An 18,720-nucleotide genomic window follows, 5' to 3' on the forward strand; every position below is an offset into this window, starting at 1 on the left:
TTTTTAAAATCAAATTAAAGGTAGAAAGCAAAAATGTTAACCCCTTGACAATAATCTGAAACACTGTTTTGTGTTCTTACACTCAGCTCAGTTACAAGTGCAGCTTTATAATGTATCATCATATTTCACCACAGCTGTGAGCCATGCTTACCTATTCCCAGTCATTCATAAGAATCAAATAGAATTCTTCTTTATTGAGAAAATACATTTTAATATTTTACACTAGCTGGCCTTAAGCTATTCAGTATGTCACGCTGCTAAACCTGTTTAATTTACTATTTAGAAATGATTCCCAGTTAGCCAGTGAAATGCCTGAGGACAAACTGAATTTATGAGAGATAAGGTTTGTTCAGAATATCTGACTTGCAGTGACACAACCTGCCTGTATATGAGATTAATGCCACCACCTTTGAGGTAAAAGAAAAGACAAAATGTTGTGTACACTTGAGAACTGAAACCTGGTTCAGACTACATGACATTAAGAAATATCCTGGTGTTGCACTCTATAGGCAGCAGTCTTTAGCATCCTGTTGAGATAGAATTTCTAATAGGCAGGAAAAAGTGTTTGTTAGAAAAACAAGAACTTTGCATATCTTTCATCATTGACTTTCACACATACAGCACACAAATTTCTTGCTTTAATATTCATTCCTAGAACTGCTCCATTATGTATTGCACCTCAAGAATAGCAGGAAATGTTGACCTCAGTAGCCCTCGCACGATGTGTATTAGAAACGGATCAGAGCAAAAATCCCAGACCAGAAGCTTTCTACTTGGAAAAGTTCAGATACAAGTCCAGGTTCCACCTTCATAGCTGAACTCCTGCCTGTACATATGTTCTTATAAAGAAAAACACCAGAACTGAACACACTGTGCTCTGGGGAGATGCAGATGCAAATTCAGATCTGCAATTTGATGGTCAGGTCCATCAGTAACATGTATATAGGCCTTAAATTAATATCATGGTATAAAATACATACGTTGCTACATTTTTCTCAGTTGGGTATAACATAATTCTGCGAGAGTGAGATATAAGATAAGCAATTGCCAGATGTCAAAATTTATACACTTTTAAAATATATATAGTTTCCTCTTGTGAACTATAGAGTTGTGAGATTCTCAACAGTTTGACCAGGCAGGAGGAATTGAGTTCAGCTTCATGCAAAGGTTTTGTGAACCTAAGCAAGCCTCTTGCTTCAGTTCTGGACCCATCACAAAACTCCACTCCAGGTGAGTATAAAATAGTTTCAAGTTTGCTTGCAAACATTTTGCACTGCATTTGAGAATAGATCTGAATGTCCATCTACAATGTTTTGGGGCAATCCTCTCCAGACTCCAGGTCAGAACATTGAACAACTATGATTTGAGGACTTCAATAGCACAGATATAGGTGTGAGGTTTTTTGCAGGAGTGGGTGGGTGAAATTCTGTGGCCTATGTTGTGCAGGAGGTCAGACTAGATGATCATAATAGTCCCTTCTGACCTAAATTTCTATGAAACTAAAAAGAGGCTGTCTGCCACAAAATCCATCACAGGTTTTGCGCTGAGTCTAATGAAGGTTGGGACAGGACTTGAGCAGACCTCCCAACAGTCCCAGGTTTTTTGGGACTATCCCACTTTGAATGCCAAAACCCTCTGCCTCAGTTGAAGTGACTATTTCTGCATTTGGGGGCACTTGGGATGGGAGGTTGGAGTCTCCAGGCTCCCTGTTTGAGAGGGCCCCAAAACCAAGTGGCATTGTGACCTGGCACACAGGATTGCAGCACCACTCAGGACCGGCCCATCTACCCCTCGATAGATGTAGATGGAGGGGCTCACAGGCCAAATTTGAGTGGCACTGCAACAAAGTGTGCTAGATTGCAATGCCAATCAAATTTGGCCCATACACACCTCTGTCTCTAGCTATGGAGGGAGAGAGGGGCCAGACATAAGTGGCGCTGTGTCCCACGTTAGCCACTTGAAATGTTGGGAGCTATGCTTTGGCGTGTGAATACTTATGCACTGCAGACCTCATCAATAAAGCTCACTCATGTACCTCAATATTGAGGTTCAGTGCTGCAATTTGAGCTGCTCCCAGTAAATAGGGATAGAACATTCTCAGACTGAAATGCCAAACACATCAGGCCAAATTCAACCCTAGTGTATCCTCACTGACTTCAGATGACCTACACCAGCACAGAATATGGCCCCCTCGACACTACTGTAGAATAAAGCAAGTGTTGTCACTCTTCTGAAGTGAAATTCTAATCTTCCTCATCAAAACAGATTTTCACTTCAAGAATTCTGGACTTTTTGTGTATGATTTATTTATGACACATTTATTAAATGAATAGTCATCTTATTAATGAACCCCAGCTTTATCAGTCAAGCCGGAAGTGTTCTTACGTTAGCATGCGCAGGCCTAACAACAAATAAATGATGCTTTAATGTGAATTCAGCATTGGTGAAAGCTGCCAGATTAGAAGCACTGCAAACAGGAACATGTACCACACAGCCAGCAGCAATGCAGACCTTTTCACAATATCTTGACTGGGAGGCACCACCTAAAGAGGATTATCAAGTCCTTATACCCATTTGGTCTTTGACCTCTCTGTTGAGGCTGCCAGTTGGGATGGTGAATGTTGGCAATACCAACATTTCTTGAGTGGAACCTGGAATGAGACCAATTCATTTCACACAGGCCACCAAACAGCTCTCAGGTGATAACTTCTGTCACTACCCATTTGGGCTGGATTCAGACCAGAGACTTCAAGCTGGAATGCACCCTACCTCATTGCCAATCCCCCTGAGCCCTCCAGTCACCCTGTGGTGTGGACTTAGCAATGAAATATTAAGCTCATTTCTCAGAACTTCCAGGAAGAGGCTCAAAAAAAAAAAAAAAGTTTCCTCCTTCACCGTGAGTTGCTGTCTTCCTCACATGTCTCACCTGAATCAGAGTCTCCAGCTCCAGTGGGGTCACACAAATATGCTCCCGAAGGAAATCCGCCTTCTCTGAGGCTATCGTATTTTTCTGGCTGCTTTCGAAAGGCTGCTCCAGGGCACGGAAGACAAGACCTCCAGTTACCAGGTAAGCTACAACCACAACAAAGATGGCCACCACTGTTTTCCACTTCATGACTGTCTGCAAGCCCTGGGAGGTGGTTTCCATGGTGGCGACCACAGTGGTCCGGGAAGAAACAGAGAGTCGTGGAGCTGGATGGTGCCCGTTAGTCTTGGGCTCAGAAGCTGGCATGGCTGAGGGAACAGCCACTGAAATGCAAAACAAAGGATGTTAAAAATAGGTTTCGTAGAAATTGATTTTTAATATATATTAGGACAGTCAAACAATTAAAAAATAATCACAATTAATTGCAAGATTTAAAAAATAGTTGTGATTAATCACAGTTTTAATCGCACTCTTGAACAGTAGAATACCAATTTAAATTAATTATAAATATTTTGGGTATTTTTCTACATTTTCAAATATATTGATTTCAATTACAACATAGAATACAAAATGTACAGTGCTCACTTTATATTATTTTTATTACAAATATTTGCACTGTAAGAAAGATAATAGTATTTTTCAATTCACCTCATACAAGTACTATAGTGCAATCTCTTTATCGTGAAAATGCAACTTACAAATGTAGATTTTTCTTTACATAACTGCACTCAAAAACAAAAGCAATGTAAAACTTTAAAGCCTACAAGTCGAAGCATGAAGAGGCATACAAATGTTTAGCATATCTGGCATGTAATTACCTTGCAATGCCAGCTACAAATGTCCCATGCAAACGCCTGTTCTCATTTTCTGGTGACGTAAATAAGAAGTGGGCAGCATTATCTCCCGTAAATGTAAACAAACTTGTTTGTGTTAGCGATTGGCTGAGTGAGAAGTTGGACGGAGTGGACTTGTATGAGGTGAATTGAAAAATACTATTTCTTTTATCTTTCTTACAGTGCAAATATTTGTAATAAAAAAATAATATAAAGTGAGCACTCTACACTTTGTATTCTGTGTTATAATTGAAATCCATATATTTGAAAATGTAGAAAAACATCCAAAAACATTTTCACAGTTGCAGGAAATAATTACTTAATGACAATAGACACTGATATTCAAAAAGTCCTTTAAAGCACAAGTTATCAACATCATATGTCAAAATATATAGAGTTAATATCCTAAAATCAAATGTTAATAAGTTCTCAAACTGCATTTTTTTTAAACTTTGCCTATCTGTAAAATTCTGATTTTCATCATTGGAAATATATTTTCATCAGTTTTTGTATGTATGGTGCAATCGACCTTTATCAACATTTACCAATAAAAATCTAATCCTTCCAAGCCTCATTAAAAAATAAAATCTCTAATTGAAAGCATGGCCGGATCTTTATGTATCTGCACATATAATTTTGTAAAGTATTATGTCCAAGATACACAGAAGAACCTTGTTACATTGTAATAAAAATCTCAAAATGAAAGTTCACCTTCCCTCAAAGGATCCCTCAGCATTTCACATATTTATACAAATTATTCACAGAGATCATTTCACCCACTACTTCTAAGGACACACCAGCTGATGCAACAATTTAGGAAAGAAGTGGAGAAGTGTTTATCCAGTTAGAACACCAACAGGTATTTTAAGTTGGCAGAATGTAAATCACACAAAATGGAGTTTTGTCAGAACACTGGAATTAGCATCCTATTCTTACATAATTAATTATAAATTATTATTAATTTTTTATTAATAATTATTATTATGGAGTCATTAGTGACCAGAAGTGGTTAGAACTAGACCTGGTAGATTAGTCAAACATTTCTTTTCAAACATCTTGACAAATCAAAAGGCTGAGTTTGATTTACTATGATTTGTGGGACCATATGATTCATAAGTACTCAGAAAGCCACTGGGTTTTTGTGAAAGTGTTCGTGAATCCTGGGAGTTTTAAAGATTTTAGCATGAAACATGCTTCATCCAGTGTTCAGTGCCAGACATTTACTGTTCATGAAGGGTGAAATTCACCATCATGCGGAGAGTCAGCACAAGGCCTATGTGTCACTTAAATCCTGCTTAAGCCCTCAGAATAGGGCTACCTAGGCGTTTGAACTGGCATGCTACTTTTCAAGCTGATCTGACTATATACATAGCATATCATATCGGTTTTAGAGAGGATACCAGATTCATTTTAAACAGAACCTCTGCTGCAACCTTAACTATGGGGCTACTATCATTACTCCATAATCACTTTGAGACCTCATTGGTTTTTCAGGGGCTCTCAACCTTTCCAGACTGATGTACCCTTTCAGGAGTCTGATTTGTCTTGCGTACCCCAAGTTTCACCTCACTTAAAAAATACTTGCTTATAAAATCAGGCATAAAAATACAAAAAGTGTACCAGTACACTATTACTGAAAAATTGCTGACTCATTTTTACCATACAATTATAAAATAAATCAAATGGAATATAAAGGTTGTACTTACATTTCAGTGTATAGTACATAGAACAGTATAAACAAGTCATTGTCTGTATGAAATTTGAGTTTGTAACTTTGCTAGTGATTTTTATGTAGCCTGCTGGAAAACTAGACAAATATCTAGATGAACTGCTATACTGTACACCCTGGAAGACCTCTGCGTACCCCTGGTTGAGAACCACTGGTTTAAGTCGCGAATGAAATGAAACTAGATGACAAAAATATAGTCTCTGGTGCTAAACCAAGGCTGCCTTTACCCTCCAAGTACCTTAGCCTCTTCAAATTGAGAACTACACTTCGATATTTACTGCATCTATGGGGAAGCAGTATTGTGAAGTGGCTGACTACATACAATTTGAACATACCAGCGTGATTACACCATTAACTAGACAATGGGTTACAATTCTCTCCCAGGAGAAGAACAATTTGTGGGTACAGAATAATTTACAGAAATTGCTGTCTACTAAAAATCAAATTTTCCTAAAACAGGTACTTTCTTAAGCATTACTTTGGGGATGGATCTTCCACCTGCAGAATGACCAACATACAACAGAAACCTACTGAATGTAGTTCTCTTCACATGTAAATTTAATACTGAACTAGCACATGAAACCAGCTTGCACCCAGGAATCAGAAGGAAAGTAGCTTTTCTGTCACTAATCCTCTCTCTACTTTCCCCCACATCCCAAGGATTTGTTGGCATGAACATAATGTGGGGAGTCAAAGGCCTGAATTCTAATCCCAGCTCTACTGCAACCTCCCTATATTTTGAGGCAAGTCATTTCACCTTTCAGTCTCAGTTTCCCATCTGTAAAATGGGAATAATAATGATTACTCTTCTACGTCACAAGGATGTTATGGGAATTAGTGCCGACATGGTACTTTCAGTATATAAAGGGCTGTAAAAATGCTGAGTTTTACTAAAATACAATCACCTCTGGAATTAAATGGAGGGGTAGTTTAACAATACACAGCAGCACTACAAAACAGTTTAGGAAAGTGAAGAATTCCATACCCACTTGAAACAGCAAATTCCATTTACAATTACCACACAATTACCCAAACTGGAATTTAACTGGGAAATTAAGATTTTCACCCTCATTCATCCAAAAAGGTGACATAGGATCTTTAGTAACAGAAACTGGCTATGAGGTTTACACAGGTCATTTGAAAAGAATGTTGCCAGATGGAGAGCTCCCAGCATCCCTCATGGTTGTGTCAAGGGAAACAAGAGATATATTTGGCTTTGAGCATATTAAACTTATGCAGCACGTACCCCGGCCTAAAAGAAATGGAAGGGGATCTATGGCATAACTGATTTTTACAGCAGTTTAAGGTTCTTTTTGTGCTTGTGATTGGCTCGACTATAAAAACCACAAGAAAGGAATAAGTCTTGAAGATGCACAGGGTGTTCCAACTGCAAAGGGCAAAATGAAACAATTGATAAAAAGGTGTTACACAGCTAGCCACACAATATAGTGTGGTTATTGAATAGGCCACAGCTGTTATGACATTTTAAAGGTTGGAAACTTGGAGTATATTAGGGCATAGTGGAACCAATGCTGGCTAGACTCTAGTCCAGTGGTTCCCAAACCTGTTCTGCTGCTTGTGCAGGGAAAGCCCCTGGCGGGCCGGGCCGGTTTGTTTACCTGCTGCATCCACAGGTTCAGCCGATGGCGGCTCCCAGTGGCCATGGTTCGCTGCTCCAGGCCAATGGGAGCTGCTGGAAGCGGTGGCCAGTACGTCCCTCGGCCTGCGCTGCTTCCAGCAGCTCCCATTGGCCTGGAGCAACGAACCACAGCCAGTGGAAGCCGTGATCGGCCGAACCTGCAGACGCGGCAGGTAAACAAACCGGCCCGGCCCTCCAGGGGCTTTCCCTGCACAAGCGGTGGAACAAGTCTGGGAACCACTGCTCTAGACTGTTGACTGCAAGGATGACACTTGATGGTGATTGGATGATGCTAGGTGTATAGCTAACTGCACATTCTAGAAAGAAGTAAATGTAGAGTATAAAAAACAAAAATAAAACATGAAATAACCAATCTGGAACAGTGACCACTGCAACTTGCATCCCTGGCAGAGTAAGTTAGAGCAATCTTGACCTCCCACTTTCTGTATTTGTGCTAAGCTATCTTTAGTTAGAACAATATGACTTAATAAAACCATCTCAGTTGAACTATTTGATATCTCATTGATTGATGATCTAAACCAGTGGTCCCCAAACTTTTCAGGGTCACACTCCCCCCTAACCCTGGTCCACGCCCTCCAGGAGGGAGGCCACGGATAGGGGTAAGGGAGCCAAGGCTGGGGGCACAGCTGGGGGCAGGGCTGGGGCCGAGGCTGCTTTTGGGATCCAAGTCTGGGGGCAGGGCTGGGAGTGGAGCCCTGGCCGGGGCCCGAGGCTGGGGGTTGGGACCGGGCTGGGAGTGGAGATGGGCACAGGGCCAGGACCGCAGCTAGGAGCAGAGCTGGGCGCGGCTGGATCAGAGCTGGTGGCAGAGCAGGGCTGGGTGGCGTTCCCTCCCCACCCATCATGGGAGCTAGTCCGGGCCCAGCTGTGCCCCCCTGAATGTTCCTCCATGCCCCCTGAGGGGGGAACACCCCACAGTTTGGGGACCTCTGATCTACATGAATCCATTTAACAGATATAAAAATCAGTGCATTGTAGTTAAACATTACATCAACTACAACTATGCTAAAAGAACATTAAGGTTGCAAAGTCAAGCGCTCAAAAGTTAGGAAGTGCCTGACTTAAGGTTGCCTCTGCATATGTATTACGATACAGTCTTTGATTACATAAGCACGTACTGTTTTTTCCATAGGATCGTTCAGTGTATAGGATAAATGGTGCTCATTGAATGGGTAGCCATTCAATAGTTCTCTTTATCTTCATCATTCAGTGTTTGGTCCCATGTACTACTTTCAGCACATCATCCAAACCCTGCACTGGATACAGAATTATTAATTTCCCCATGGGTTTTTTCTATGATGCTCTGATCGTAGTATCTGAGTCCTATATAAACATCAAAGAATTTATCTTCACAACACTACTATGGGGTGCTGTGGCTTTATTCCCATTTACTCCTGGGGAACAGAGGCACAGAAAGTAAGGCCAAAAATGTCAACTAATTTCAAGTTCCCCATCTGAGAAACCTGATTTTTTCAGAGTACTCAGCATTTTTTATATCCATCGCACAAGTCCCACAGACCTTAGTTCTCTGGATGCCAGAAGGGGGAGCATTGAGCGTACAAGAGATACGTTATCTCAGCCTTCAGAGTAGCAGCCATATTAATCTGTATCCGCAAAAAGAAAAGGAGTACTTGTGGCACCTTAGAGACTAACAAATTTATTTGAGCATAAGCTTTCGTGGGCTACAGCTCACTTCATCGGATGCATGCAGTGGAAAATACAGTGGGGAGATTTATATACACAGAGAACATGAAACAATGGGTGTTACCATACACACTGTAATGAGAGTGATCAGGTAAGGTAAGCTATTACCAGCAGGAGAGGGGAAAAAAAAGCTTTTGTAGTGATAATCAAGGTGGGCCATTTCCAGCAAGAACGTATGAGGAACAGTAGGGGGGGAAATAAACATGGGAAAATAGTTTTACTTTGTATAATGACACATCCACTCCCAGTCTTTATTCAAGCCTAAGTTAATGGTGTCCCATTTGCAAATTAATTCCAATTCAGCAGTCTCTCATTGGAGTCTGTTTTTGAAGTTTTTTTATTGAAGAATTGCCACTTTTAGATCTGTAATCAAGTGACCAGAGAGACTGAAGTGTTCTCCGACTGGTTTTTGAACGTTATAATTCTTGACATCTGATTTGTGTCCATTTATTCTTTTACGTAGAGACTGTCCAGTTTGGCCAATGTACATGGCAGAGGGGCATTGCTGGCACATGATGGCATATATCACATTGGTAGACGTACAGGTGAACGAGCCTCTGATAGTGTGGCTGATGTGAGTAGGCCCTATGATGGTGTCCCCTGATTAGATATGTGGACACAGTTGGCAATGGGCTTTGTTGCAAGGATAGGTTCCTGGATTAGTGTTTTTGTTGTGTGGTGTGTGATTGCTGGTGAGTATTTGCTTCAGGTTGGGGGGCTGTCTGCAAGCAAGGACTGGTCTGTCTCCCAAGATCTGTGAGAATGATGGGAGACCTTGCTTATTTAGTGAGAGAGACAAGCCTTCGAGCCACACAGAGCTTGAAGGATCTAAAGAAGAGCTCTGTGTGGCTCGAAAGCTTGTCTCTCTCACCAACAGAAGTTGGTCCATTATCTCAGTTCTGGTGCCCGACATCACAGTGGCCCCTTGCAGTCACGAGGAGCAATTACAAAGAATGTCCTACTCAGCCCCTGCAGCCCTGGACTGGAGTGACACTGCAAGGGTGGTGCAGTCCAGTCAGCAAACAGGACTTATGGAGGGATGGAGCATGTGTGAACTGCAATTTTTCAGAAACTTATAACTTGATCAGATTTGGGTGAATGTTCACAGAGCATATCCCTGACACCAGGGCAACTCATCTTGACAAATTCCAAGTCCCTGCTTCAAAGCTTCTCAGTGAATCCACTGTAAGAATGATGGGGGCATGGGTTGTTTCTTCTTTTTAAAAATAGAAAATATGTATTTTTCCCCTCACCTCATTCTCAGATAGGGCTCACCCATTTCAGGGGACACTTCCCAAAAAAGTTCAGCATAAGGCAGGTACCCCCTATGGAAAATTTCAGCCTCAACAATTTAAGGCTGGCAAAGTTATAAGCAACTGAAAATATGGTCTTGGAATGTCAAGGAACCTCAACATAGGTGTTGCTACCAGCTCTACTTATAATATGTTTGGTTGACTACATAGGAATAAATGAATTCATTTCACAGGCATTACAAGTGGCTCTGCAATACTATTATTTTATTATAAGACAAACGTATTGCACAAGAACAGGGTATTAGAAAATGCAAAACAAAATCCCAGTTCTGTTAATCCCCTATTGTATTTCAAAATAAACCACTATCAGAATGGACTTTTCCCAGGGCAATGTTTGTTAAATCATATTGAGGGCGAATTAATCTGCCTCATTGAAAGCAATGATGAATCTCCACACACACACACACTATACTGGCAAATATGCAGCCCTCAAAGGAAAGTGAGTGTTTTGACACAGGCCTTTTCCCAGCAAGAGGACACCAGTGGGGAAAGCAAGATCCTGTTTGTTTGAACAAGCCCCAGAGTGAAACAATCAGAAGACACTAATGTTACCAGCTGCATTAAATGTCTGCTTCTGCACTGCCATTAACCTCTGAAAGAGCCATGCACCGAGAGCCAAGCCTTGGAAATCCTTCTGCACTTGCATGAACAGAATAGCCAGGCTTTGCATTAGTACAGAGAGGCTTACACATGAGACTTCTAACAACACTCGATAAGAGTTAACCTAGCAAAACCCCTGCCACTGATGGGCAAGCAGGTTAGGGCAGGGCAAAAGGGTGAAATGTTAAATATTATTGTTACTAAAAGGATGCACACTGTGTTGTGGACATTGACTTAAGAGCTTTTTACCTAGGTATTCTGGATATATTGCTTTAATCATTTATTTGTGGCTAAGGATTAAGAAGTAGTTAATGACTTGAATGCTTGGATCTGGAGATTTTGTTCTATGTGCCAAGTAAGAACATGAAATCTTCCCTGACAGATCATGAGTAAGAGAACTTTGCCCCTTAGACGTCTGACCCTGCTTCCACTAAAGTCAGTTGTAGAGTTGTCAGGATTGGGGCCTAGAAAAAAAGTTCAGGGATTAATATCCTGTAAGATTTCAGAGTAACAGCCGTGTTAGTCTGTATTCGCAAAAAGAAAAGGAGTACTTGTGGCACCTTAGAGACTAACCAATTTATTTGAGCATGAGCTTTCGTGAGCTACAGCTCACTTCATCGGATGCATACTGTGGAAATTGCAGAAGACATTATATACACAGACACCATGAAACAATACCTCCTCCCACCCCACTCTCCTGCTGGTAATAGCTTATCTAAAGTGATCATTAAGTTGGGCCATTTCCAGCACAAATCCAGGTTTTCTCACCCTCCGCCCCCCCCCCCCACACAAACTCACTCTCTTGCTGGTAATAGCCCATCCAAAGTGACCACTCTCTTCACAATGTGTATGATAATCAAGGTGGGCCATTTCCTGCAGAAATCCAGGTTCTCTCACCCCCTCACCCCCCTCCAAAAACCACACACACAAACTCACTCTCCTGCTGGTAATAGCCTATCCAAAGTGACCACTCTCCTTATAATGTGCATGAAAAAAAAAAGGGGGGGTTGGGGGGGTGAGAACCTGTATTTGTGCTGGAAATGGCCCACCTTGATTTTCATGCACATTGTAAGGAGAGTGGTCCATAGGAGCTGCCGGTGGGGCGGCACACGGACCCCCCCGGCAGCCCCTAAGGCTAGGAGCCAGACATGCGGTGCTGAGCGGAGCCGCCAGGATCCCTTTTTGAACCGGTGTTCTGGTCCAAAACTGGACACCTGGTCACCCGAACCCTAGTCCCCAGCCTAGCCCCTGATTAATTTCCAGCAAACGTAAACTTAAATAGTTCATCTTAAAAATAAAGATAAAAAAATAAAAATTAGGGGGGAAAAATCTAGTTCCATCAAGCCTGCTCAGACAGCTCTTCTGCAGGACGGCCCTATGTACTTGGTACATCCCTCCTGAAGCAATTAAAAAACACAATCTTTTGCAAAGTTTACATAGCACCTTGCCAGTTAGGGAAGCTCCAAGGAGCAGCACCAGCAAAACCAGTCCTGAGGATGAGACTGGAACACAAACTGAGACTGCCTGCCTGGCCTGTGCTAGAGGGATGCAGATGGCCTGGGGAGAGGCAGACCCACTTATGTTCACAGCATAAAACAAACACTCCTGCTGGAAGGCTGTAATGTGACACTATGTTCCTTCTGAGAATTCAGAATGATGACACAAAAGAACCCAACACACAAAGAGAGAAAACAGGCTGTTCCCTAAGGCAGAGAAGCACAACTCAGCCCACTCTGCTTTCAGCTGCTTGTCACATACTGACTGATTTGGACACTTTTCTACATAGCTTTCTAACCTGTAAGCATGACCAGGAACCCCCACTACCACCCCCTCCCCCCATACACACACACAGTTTCTTCAATTCTGCAATTCCAACACATCCCTCAAAACACCGCAGACCTGGGTCCGGACTGGCATTTCTGCCAGGCAACCTGAGAGTCTACAAATGGCTGGGACACGAGAACAGAGCCTGAGCTGGCTGTAGGGAGACAGGGGAGAAGCAGCTTTAGCAGTGCTGCCAGCACCAGAAGGGGAGGTGACCATTGTCTCTCCTGGGCCTGAGACTGAGCTAGAGTCCCAGATGCACAACAGATGCTGAGCCCCAAGATTCTGCTGTACCCACATGGACTGCGAGCCAGCTGAGCCAAGTTGGCCTGCTCTGCCCCAGCACTAAGAACTCAGGGTCCACCTGTCCTAAGGGTCATCCAGCCCCTGAGGAGGGAGGAATAAAGAGCTCCCAACACTGAGGTTCGGGGTGCTCCCAGGAAAGGGCCACATTTAATTTTAACTGATCGGACTATTCTAAGTGCAGAAAACAGACAGGTTTGTTCCTTCAGAAGTGGTTTTCCTTCTCAACAGCCTACTCGCTGCATTGAAAAATTAATATCCAAAAGATTTTCCTATTTAAAACAGTGTGAAAGGACTGAAAGGTGAGCAGCCCAACAGTGGAGAATGCTTTGATCTTCCACCTGTGAAGCTTGGGCTAGTCTCCAAATAGAAGTTCCTGAGGGAAACAGGTTTGTACCATTTGCTTCCACATCCCAAAGGAAAAAAAAGCACACACAACAAACTCTGAAGTGATTTCAACTAAACTGCCTGCTTAGGGAACAACAACAACTGTGCACGTGGGGAAGAGTTAGGACGGGGGTATGCAAGAGGAAACAATGAAGCAATCAGTGCATTAACCTATTAGCCACACGTGTTTCTCATCCATGTGTGTGAAGTAGAAAAGGCAGTGAGGATTTAACAGAAGCAGAAAGCACACATTACAGAAGCAGGAAGCGGGAGGTTGTTACAGGTGTAATGTGATTTAGGAGTGTCTATACAAATATATAGGAAAAAAGAAAAATCTATTGTGCCATGAGAACTTTGCATTATTATTGCACGGCTAATCACTGTCTGGCCACCTTACCTACTTGTTCCACTTTCCTCTGGTCTCCATCTGTCTGCTGTGTCTTATAGGGCCAGAAGTGGTCAGCATCAATTTAGCAACAAAATAAGTGACCAGATTTTCACACATTGAGTGCTGAGCTCTACTGAAAATCTGACCCTAATCGTGGGTGCTGAGCACTTGAAAAATCTGATCCTGAGCTTTTCTGAAAATCTGGCTCTTCAAGGGTAAATTTTGGGAGACAGGGATTGTTCCTTCCTTTGTGTTTGTACAACACCTTAGCATATTGTGGGCACTACCACAAATACTAAATAACTAATGGGTGAAATTCAGGTTGCGATGAAGACATGGGAGACAAAATCCTCCCATCTGGCTGGGACAATGTATGGGAATGCAGCCCAGCATTCCCATGACTGTTGTTCCAGCTTGAGTCAGAATAGCAACCACAGCCCCTCTGTGGGCACTGGATCCATATAACTGCCCACTCTCCATGTTGGCCTATGCATGGACACCCTATACTCTCTGGGGCTGCACCTCTAGCAGCATCCAACTGCAGGGCTTAAGCACGGCAGAGGATCTGGTGCTAGACTGCCACAGCAGGGTGAATTTCACACCCTAGTGTTTGTAAAGTAGTTTGCTGGAAGGCGCTATAGAAGAGTAAAGTGTTACTATTATATTTGCTTTCATTGAAAGCAAAGCTGAAGACATCACTTGCTGGGAGAAGGCACATAGTGCCTCAGAGCAAATGGCTTTACACTGCAGCAGCATCACTCTGGTGAAGTCTAACATCATTTTACCTAACATGGATTCTCTAATGCAGTCTTAGTGCTGCTGACATCAGCAACATCTCAGCAATCTGCTACAAAGGCAGTTCTCAGTGGCAACAAATTCAACTAAGGGCCAAAAGAGAGAGACGGGTAGGAGAGGTATAAATGGTGATCTAACCTTAAAACAAAGAGACTGAGTGTGTTGTTAAAAACGAAGTAGTATGTTGATTACCCCCAAAGGTTCCAGCCCAATGGTGGTTTTTTGTAGGTGTTTACAGACTTTGCTTTGGGAGAGAGAAATATTAGCAGTGTATTCCACATGGAAATGAAGACTAATTTCTCATCCCTGCCAGCAGCTTTGGGGAAAAGCGTCATATACAAACAATTCTGCAATTTTTGGGATATATCGGCAGCTAACAATATGATTCTCAGTAATTTCCAGCCAATCTACATAATTCCACTTAATTGTTTATAATTGACACGCTATAATTAATAGCTCTTGGAATAACCCAATGCTTAATTGATTTGGAATGCAGTTGTAAGGAGAAAATTAGGAACACCACTGTTTGAAGTGCTGTTTCCTCGCTTCTTTATTAGAAAGCTATAGTTAAGACACTAAAAGAAAACAAAGAAAATCAAAAATGGGAGTACAGTAGAAGCCAACTGAGCACAATGGTCTGAGACAAAGCATTTGAGATGGCTGCCCAACTATCAGAAGGGAGTCCTGCAAAGCTGGTGGTGAGGGAAGTCATCAGGCTAAGAGGTAAGGAGATTTTAAGCTTCCTACCCTGTACCATAAAAACCTTGTTGGAACAGTCAAGCATCTTAGAAGCTACACAGCAGGCACTTAGGATGAATCTTGTGTTCTACGAAAATGGCACTGCCTATTCATTTTAGGGTAGTCCTTCCCATGGAATAAGTGTGCTCACTGGGAGTTATACCCGAGGATTTCCCAACTAGTGGAGTGCACTGTGGAAACATCCCTTAATGCTGTCACACATTGACTACATATCTGATTACCACCAAGAATTTAAAACTTCAGGGTTCTTACATCGCTCTCATCATCGTAGCTCATTAAGCATTGTAACTGACATCTGTCCTGTACCAGACTGGGAGGGAACAGCACAGATAAGAGTGAAGTTCAGTATGGATAATTCAATCCCTGGCTTCTTTTCTGAGGGTCTCCAAACATGATGCTTTTTTGTGATGCAGACACCTGTCCACTGACTAGGTAATGGCCCATCAATACATAGGTCAGCACTCAAACTATAGTGATGAACATGGATGTAGACATCAGACTGCCTTCACATGCTAATGACTTTCTGGTACTCACTACGAGAGTTGGGTGAATACTGCACAAAGAGCAATCTTTCAGCTTTTCGGAGGAATTTGCTTCTCTCACATTCCACACACACACACCCCCACACACGCACACACTTATTGTGTTCACTTTCTGTACACGTTCAAGGAGTTTACCTTAATGGCACACATTTTCACAGAAAGCAAATGTCAAAGTTCCATTACATTTCATACTGGTAGCGCTTATACTGTCACCAATCAAGGAAAGAAAACCATACCATGTGACTTATCTAACCAACCACAACTAAGTGGTAACTCAAAAAGTGTCAAAGAAATCATAATCTGCTTGCAGATATCATGCAATTACAAAAAGCAGCTAAATTTGTTGGACAAGTTATTTGCTCAGTTCTATTAACTGTTAACCTAGTAGTGATGATTTTAACAAATGACAGATTAAAAGTTCTCTTTAAAATTATTACCAATTCACCGAGCCATCCAGTTCCCTTGTTTCTTTTGACAGGTTTTTGTCAGGGTATTAAAAATACTTTTCTGTGGAATTCTATTATTTCAATTTAAAAATCCTATGCCTTGTTTCCCTGCAGAGATTTAAAAGAAATAGATGCAGTCTGATTTAATTTTACTCATAGAAACATAATTAGAGAGAAAGGAGGCTCTGAATAACATTTTGATAGTTAACTGTGCCTTCCAATGATGCTGCTCTTTAAAAAAAAAAATCACAATTCTTTCAGGAACACAAGAATAGCAATTCAAGCAACCAGCTGACTGGGGTCTTTCCAAGCAAGAAAACAAACGCCTCAGTGTTTTAAAAGTTTATGGGGCCAAAAATCCTACTGCCATTAATCACACAAAAACACTTATTTGAGTCAACAAACCAAATCCCAATTCAGTTTGACATCTTGATAAATAACTAGGTGATTATTTTTAATTAAGCACAATGTTAATTGATAGGTAATTAATAACTTCATGGACTGTAAGCGCTTCAGAACATGGACCCACTCTTCTCCTGTTTGCACAGAGCCTAGTACAAGGAGGCTCCAAACCTGAATCCATTACTGCAATACAAATATTTAACATGTATAGCGCACCTTTCAGCCATACCTCTTAAAGCACATTATAGCTCAATTTTACAAATGGGGAGACCAAAGCAAAGTAACATACCCAAGCTCGCACAGCAAGTGGGTGACAGAGGTGGGAACAGAGAGCTGGTCCTCAGGCTCCTGGTATTGTGCATTTTAAGACCTATAGAAACTGAGACAGAACCTCTGGATCTGATCTTCTGAAAGTCAATTATTTCTTAACATTCAAAATTGTTCATCTTTTGTTTCCACAAAACTTGGTTTTGCTTACACAATTTTTTTTTATGGTGAATAAAGATGTTTTTTCACATCACATCTCTTGGTGAAACATTTTGGTTTTGACAAAAAAGCATATTTCGATGAAACTTAAGTTAGTTGACAAAGTTCCCACCAGCTCTACTTGATATGCTTCCTATCCTAACTACTATTTTATATATTCTAAAACTACATAATATTTAGGTGACTGAAGCTCAAACTAGATAAAATTCACATGGGTTCAAATTTCATTATAAACCCAAAGCTTGCTAATGTTTGCAGATTTTAGTCCACAAGACTTAGTCCGCCAGCCAGGTCCCATTTTAGTTCCACCCCTTTCAGGGTAACAAAGTCGAACTGAAAATCCAGTGTCTTTACGTGTGGTTGTTGGCCCCATCTCTTGGCTCCATAGTCCTTACATCCTTCTTTCAAGGCTTTAAATAGTCTTTATCCCCTTACGTCAGAGGCTTCACTCCACCTTCCCAGTGGTTGTTAGCCAAACCCAGGTTCACCCTCTACCCTCGGATCCAATCCAGGAACCAAGGTCTGCTCTATCAGACTCCTTGCTGATATTTCCTTAGACTTCTTCCTACTGTAGCCTTTTTTCAGGCCTTCTCTCCCACAGCCTCCTTAGAGTCACTGTTCTTCCAGGGCCATGACTCACAGGGGTGTGCCCTGAATCCCCCAACAGAATCCCAAAACAAAAGTACAAAACTTAAGCCAACTTCTGCCCCCCTGAGTCTTGACCTTTCATCCCTCTTACATTTCCCCTGCTCAGTTCCTCAGCTGAATGCATCCTGGAGCTCTCTCCCTGGAAGTCCAGATCCTGCCTTTTTATCAGGGCTCACCATGAGAGACTGTTCCATGTCTCTCCTGGCGTCCTGCCAGACTTCTGCTTAGGAGAGGATCTCTGGACCAACTCTTCCCCTGAGCTTCCTCCTTAACTCTACCAGTCTCTTCACTCTCTAGTACCAAGAAAGGAACAGTAAAGTTCCTTTCCTTTCCTCCTACAACTCTCCTCCACTGGGCTTCCTCTCTTTATATTAACCACCCTGCTCCACGCCAGCTGAGCTTCATCTTTCATTGGGACTGGCTCACGCAGGTGCCTTAACTGAGTTCTCCAATTAATGATTTTATTATTTGTGTTGGGTGCATACCCCATCACATGCCCTGTTATAACCATCCCAGCACCTATTAATATGCAATGTGCCAAGGTTGAGCAGCACTGTGAAAGCTAGAAGGAGAAAGCCAGAGAGCGGAGAGAAATAAGGGAAAGTGGGTGCACCCACCGATATGCAAGCCATGGGGAAGTCTAAATGCTCTGAACAGTCCATACAGGCTTCCTAACTTCGAACAGCAGCTTCTTGAGTTGGCAACTTTTCCTAAAATCAAACAAGGCATTCCTCAAACTAAGGGCAGTCGCATGGACAAAGCACTGTAAATCAGAGATGTAGGCCTTGTCTGTAACTCCCTACTTTTCTTTCGTACTATCCAAAAAAAATCACTGATCTCCAGCACATTAACCACCCATCCTGTCCAGCTGGCTGGCTGAGATAGAGAACTGCAAGGAGTCAGAAAGGTCATTGTCATCCCCTTCATCATCCTAAGCTAGTGGAGCCTGAGAAGAACATTGGGCTTTCGCTGCAG

The 18,720-nt window shown here is 42.1% G+C and overlaps 1 protein-coding gene across 1 annotated transcript in view; it reads right to left on the reverse strand.

Moving 5' to 3' along the window:
• The window catches only part of KCNK10 (potassium two pore domain channel subfamily K member 10), a 101,585-nt gene that overhangs the window by 61,067 nt on the left and 21,798 nt on the right, over nt 1–18,720 (reverse strand). The window contains exon 2 of the mRNA XM_074956078.1: nt 2,927–3,249. Coding sequence (XP_074812179.1) covers nt 2,927–3,249 — 323 coding nt within the window. The remainder of the gene's footprint in view (nt 1–2,926; nt 3,250–18,720) is intronic.

The sequence above is a fragment of the Natator depressus genome, chromosome 6 (genome assembly GCF_965152275.1).
Source record: "Natator depressus isolate rNatDep1 chromosome 6, rNatDep2.hap1, whole genome shotgun sequence".
In the NCBI taxonomy this organism is placed as follows: Eukaryota; Metazoa; Chordata; order Testudines; family Cheloniidae; genus Natator; species Natator depressus.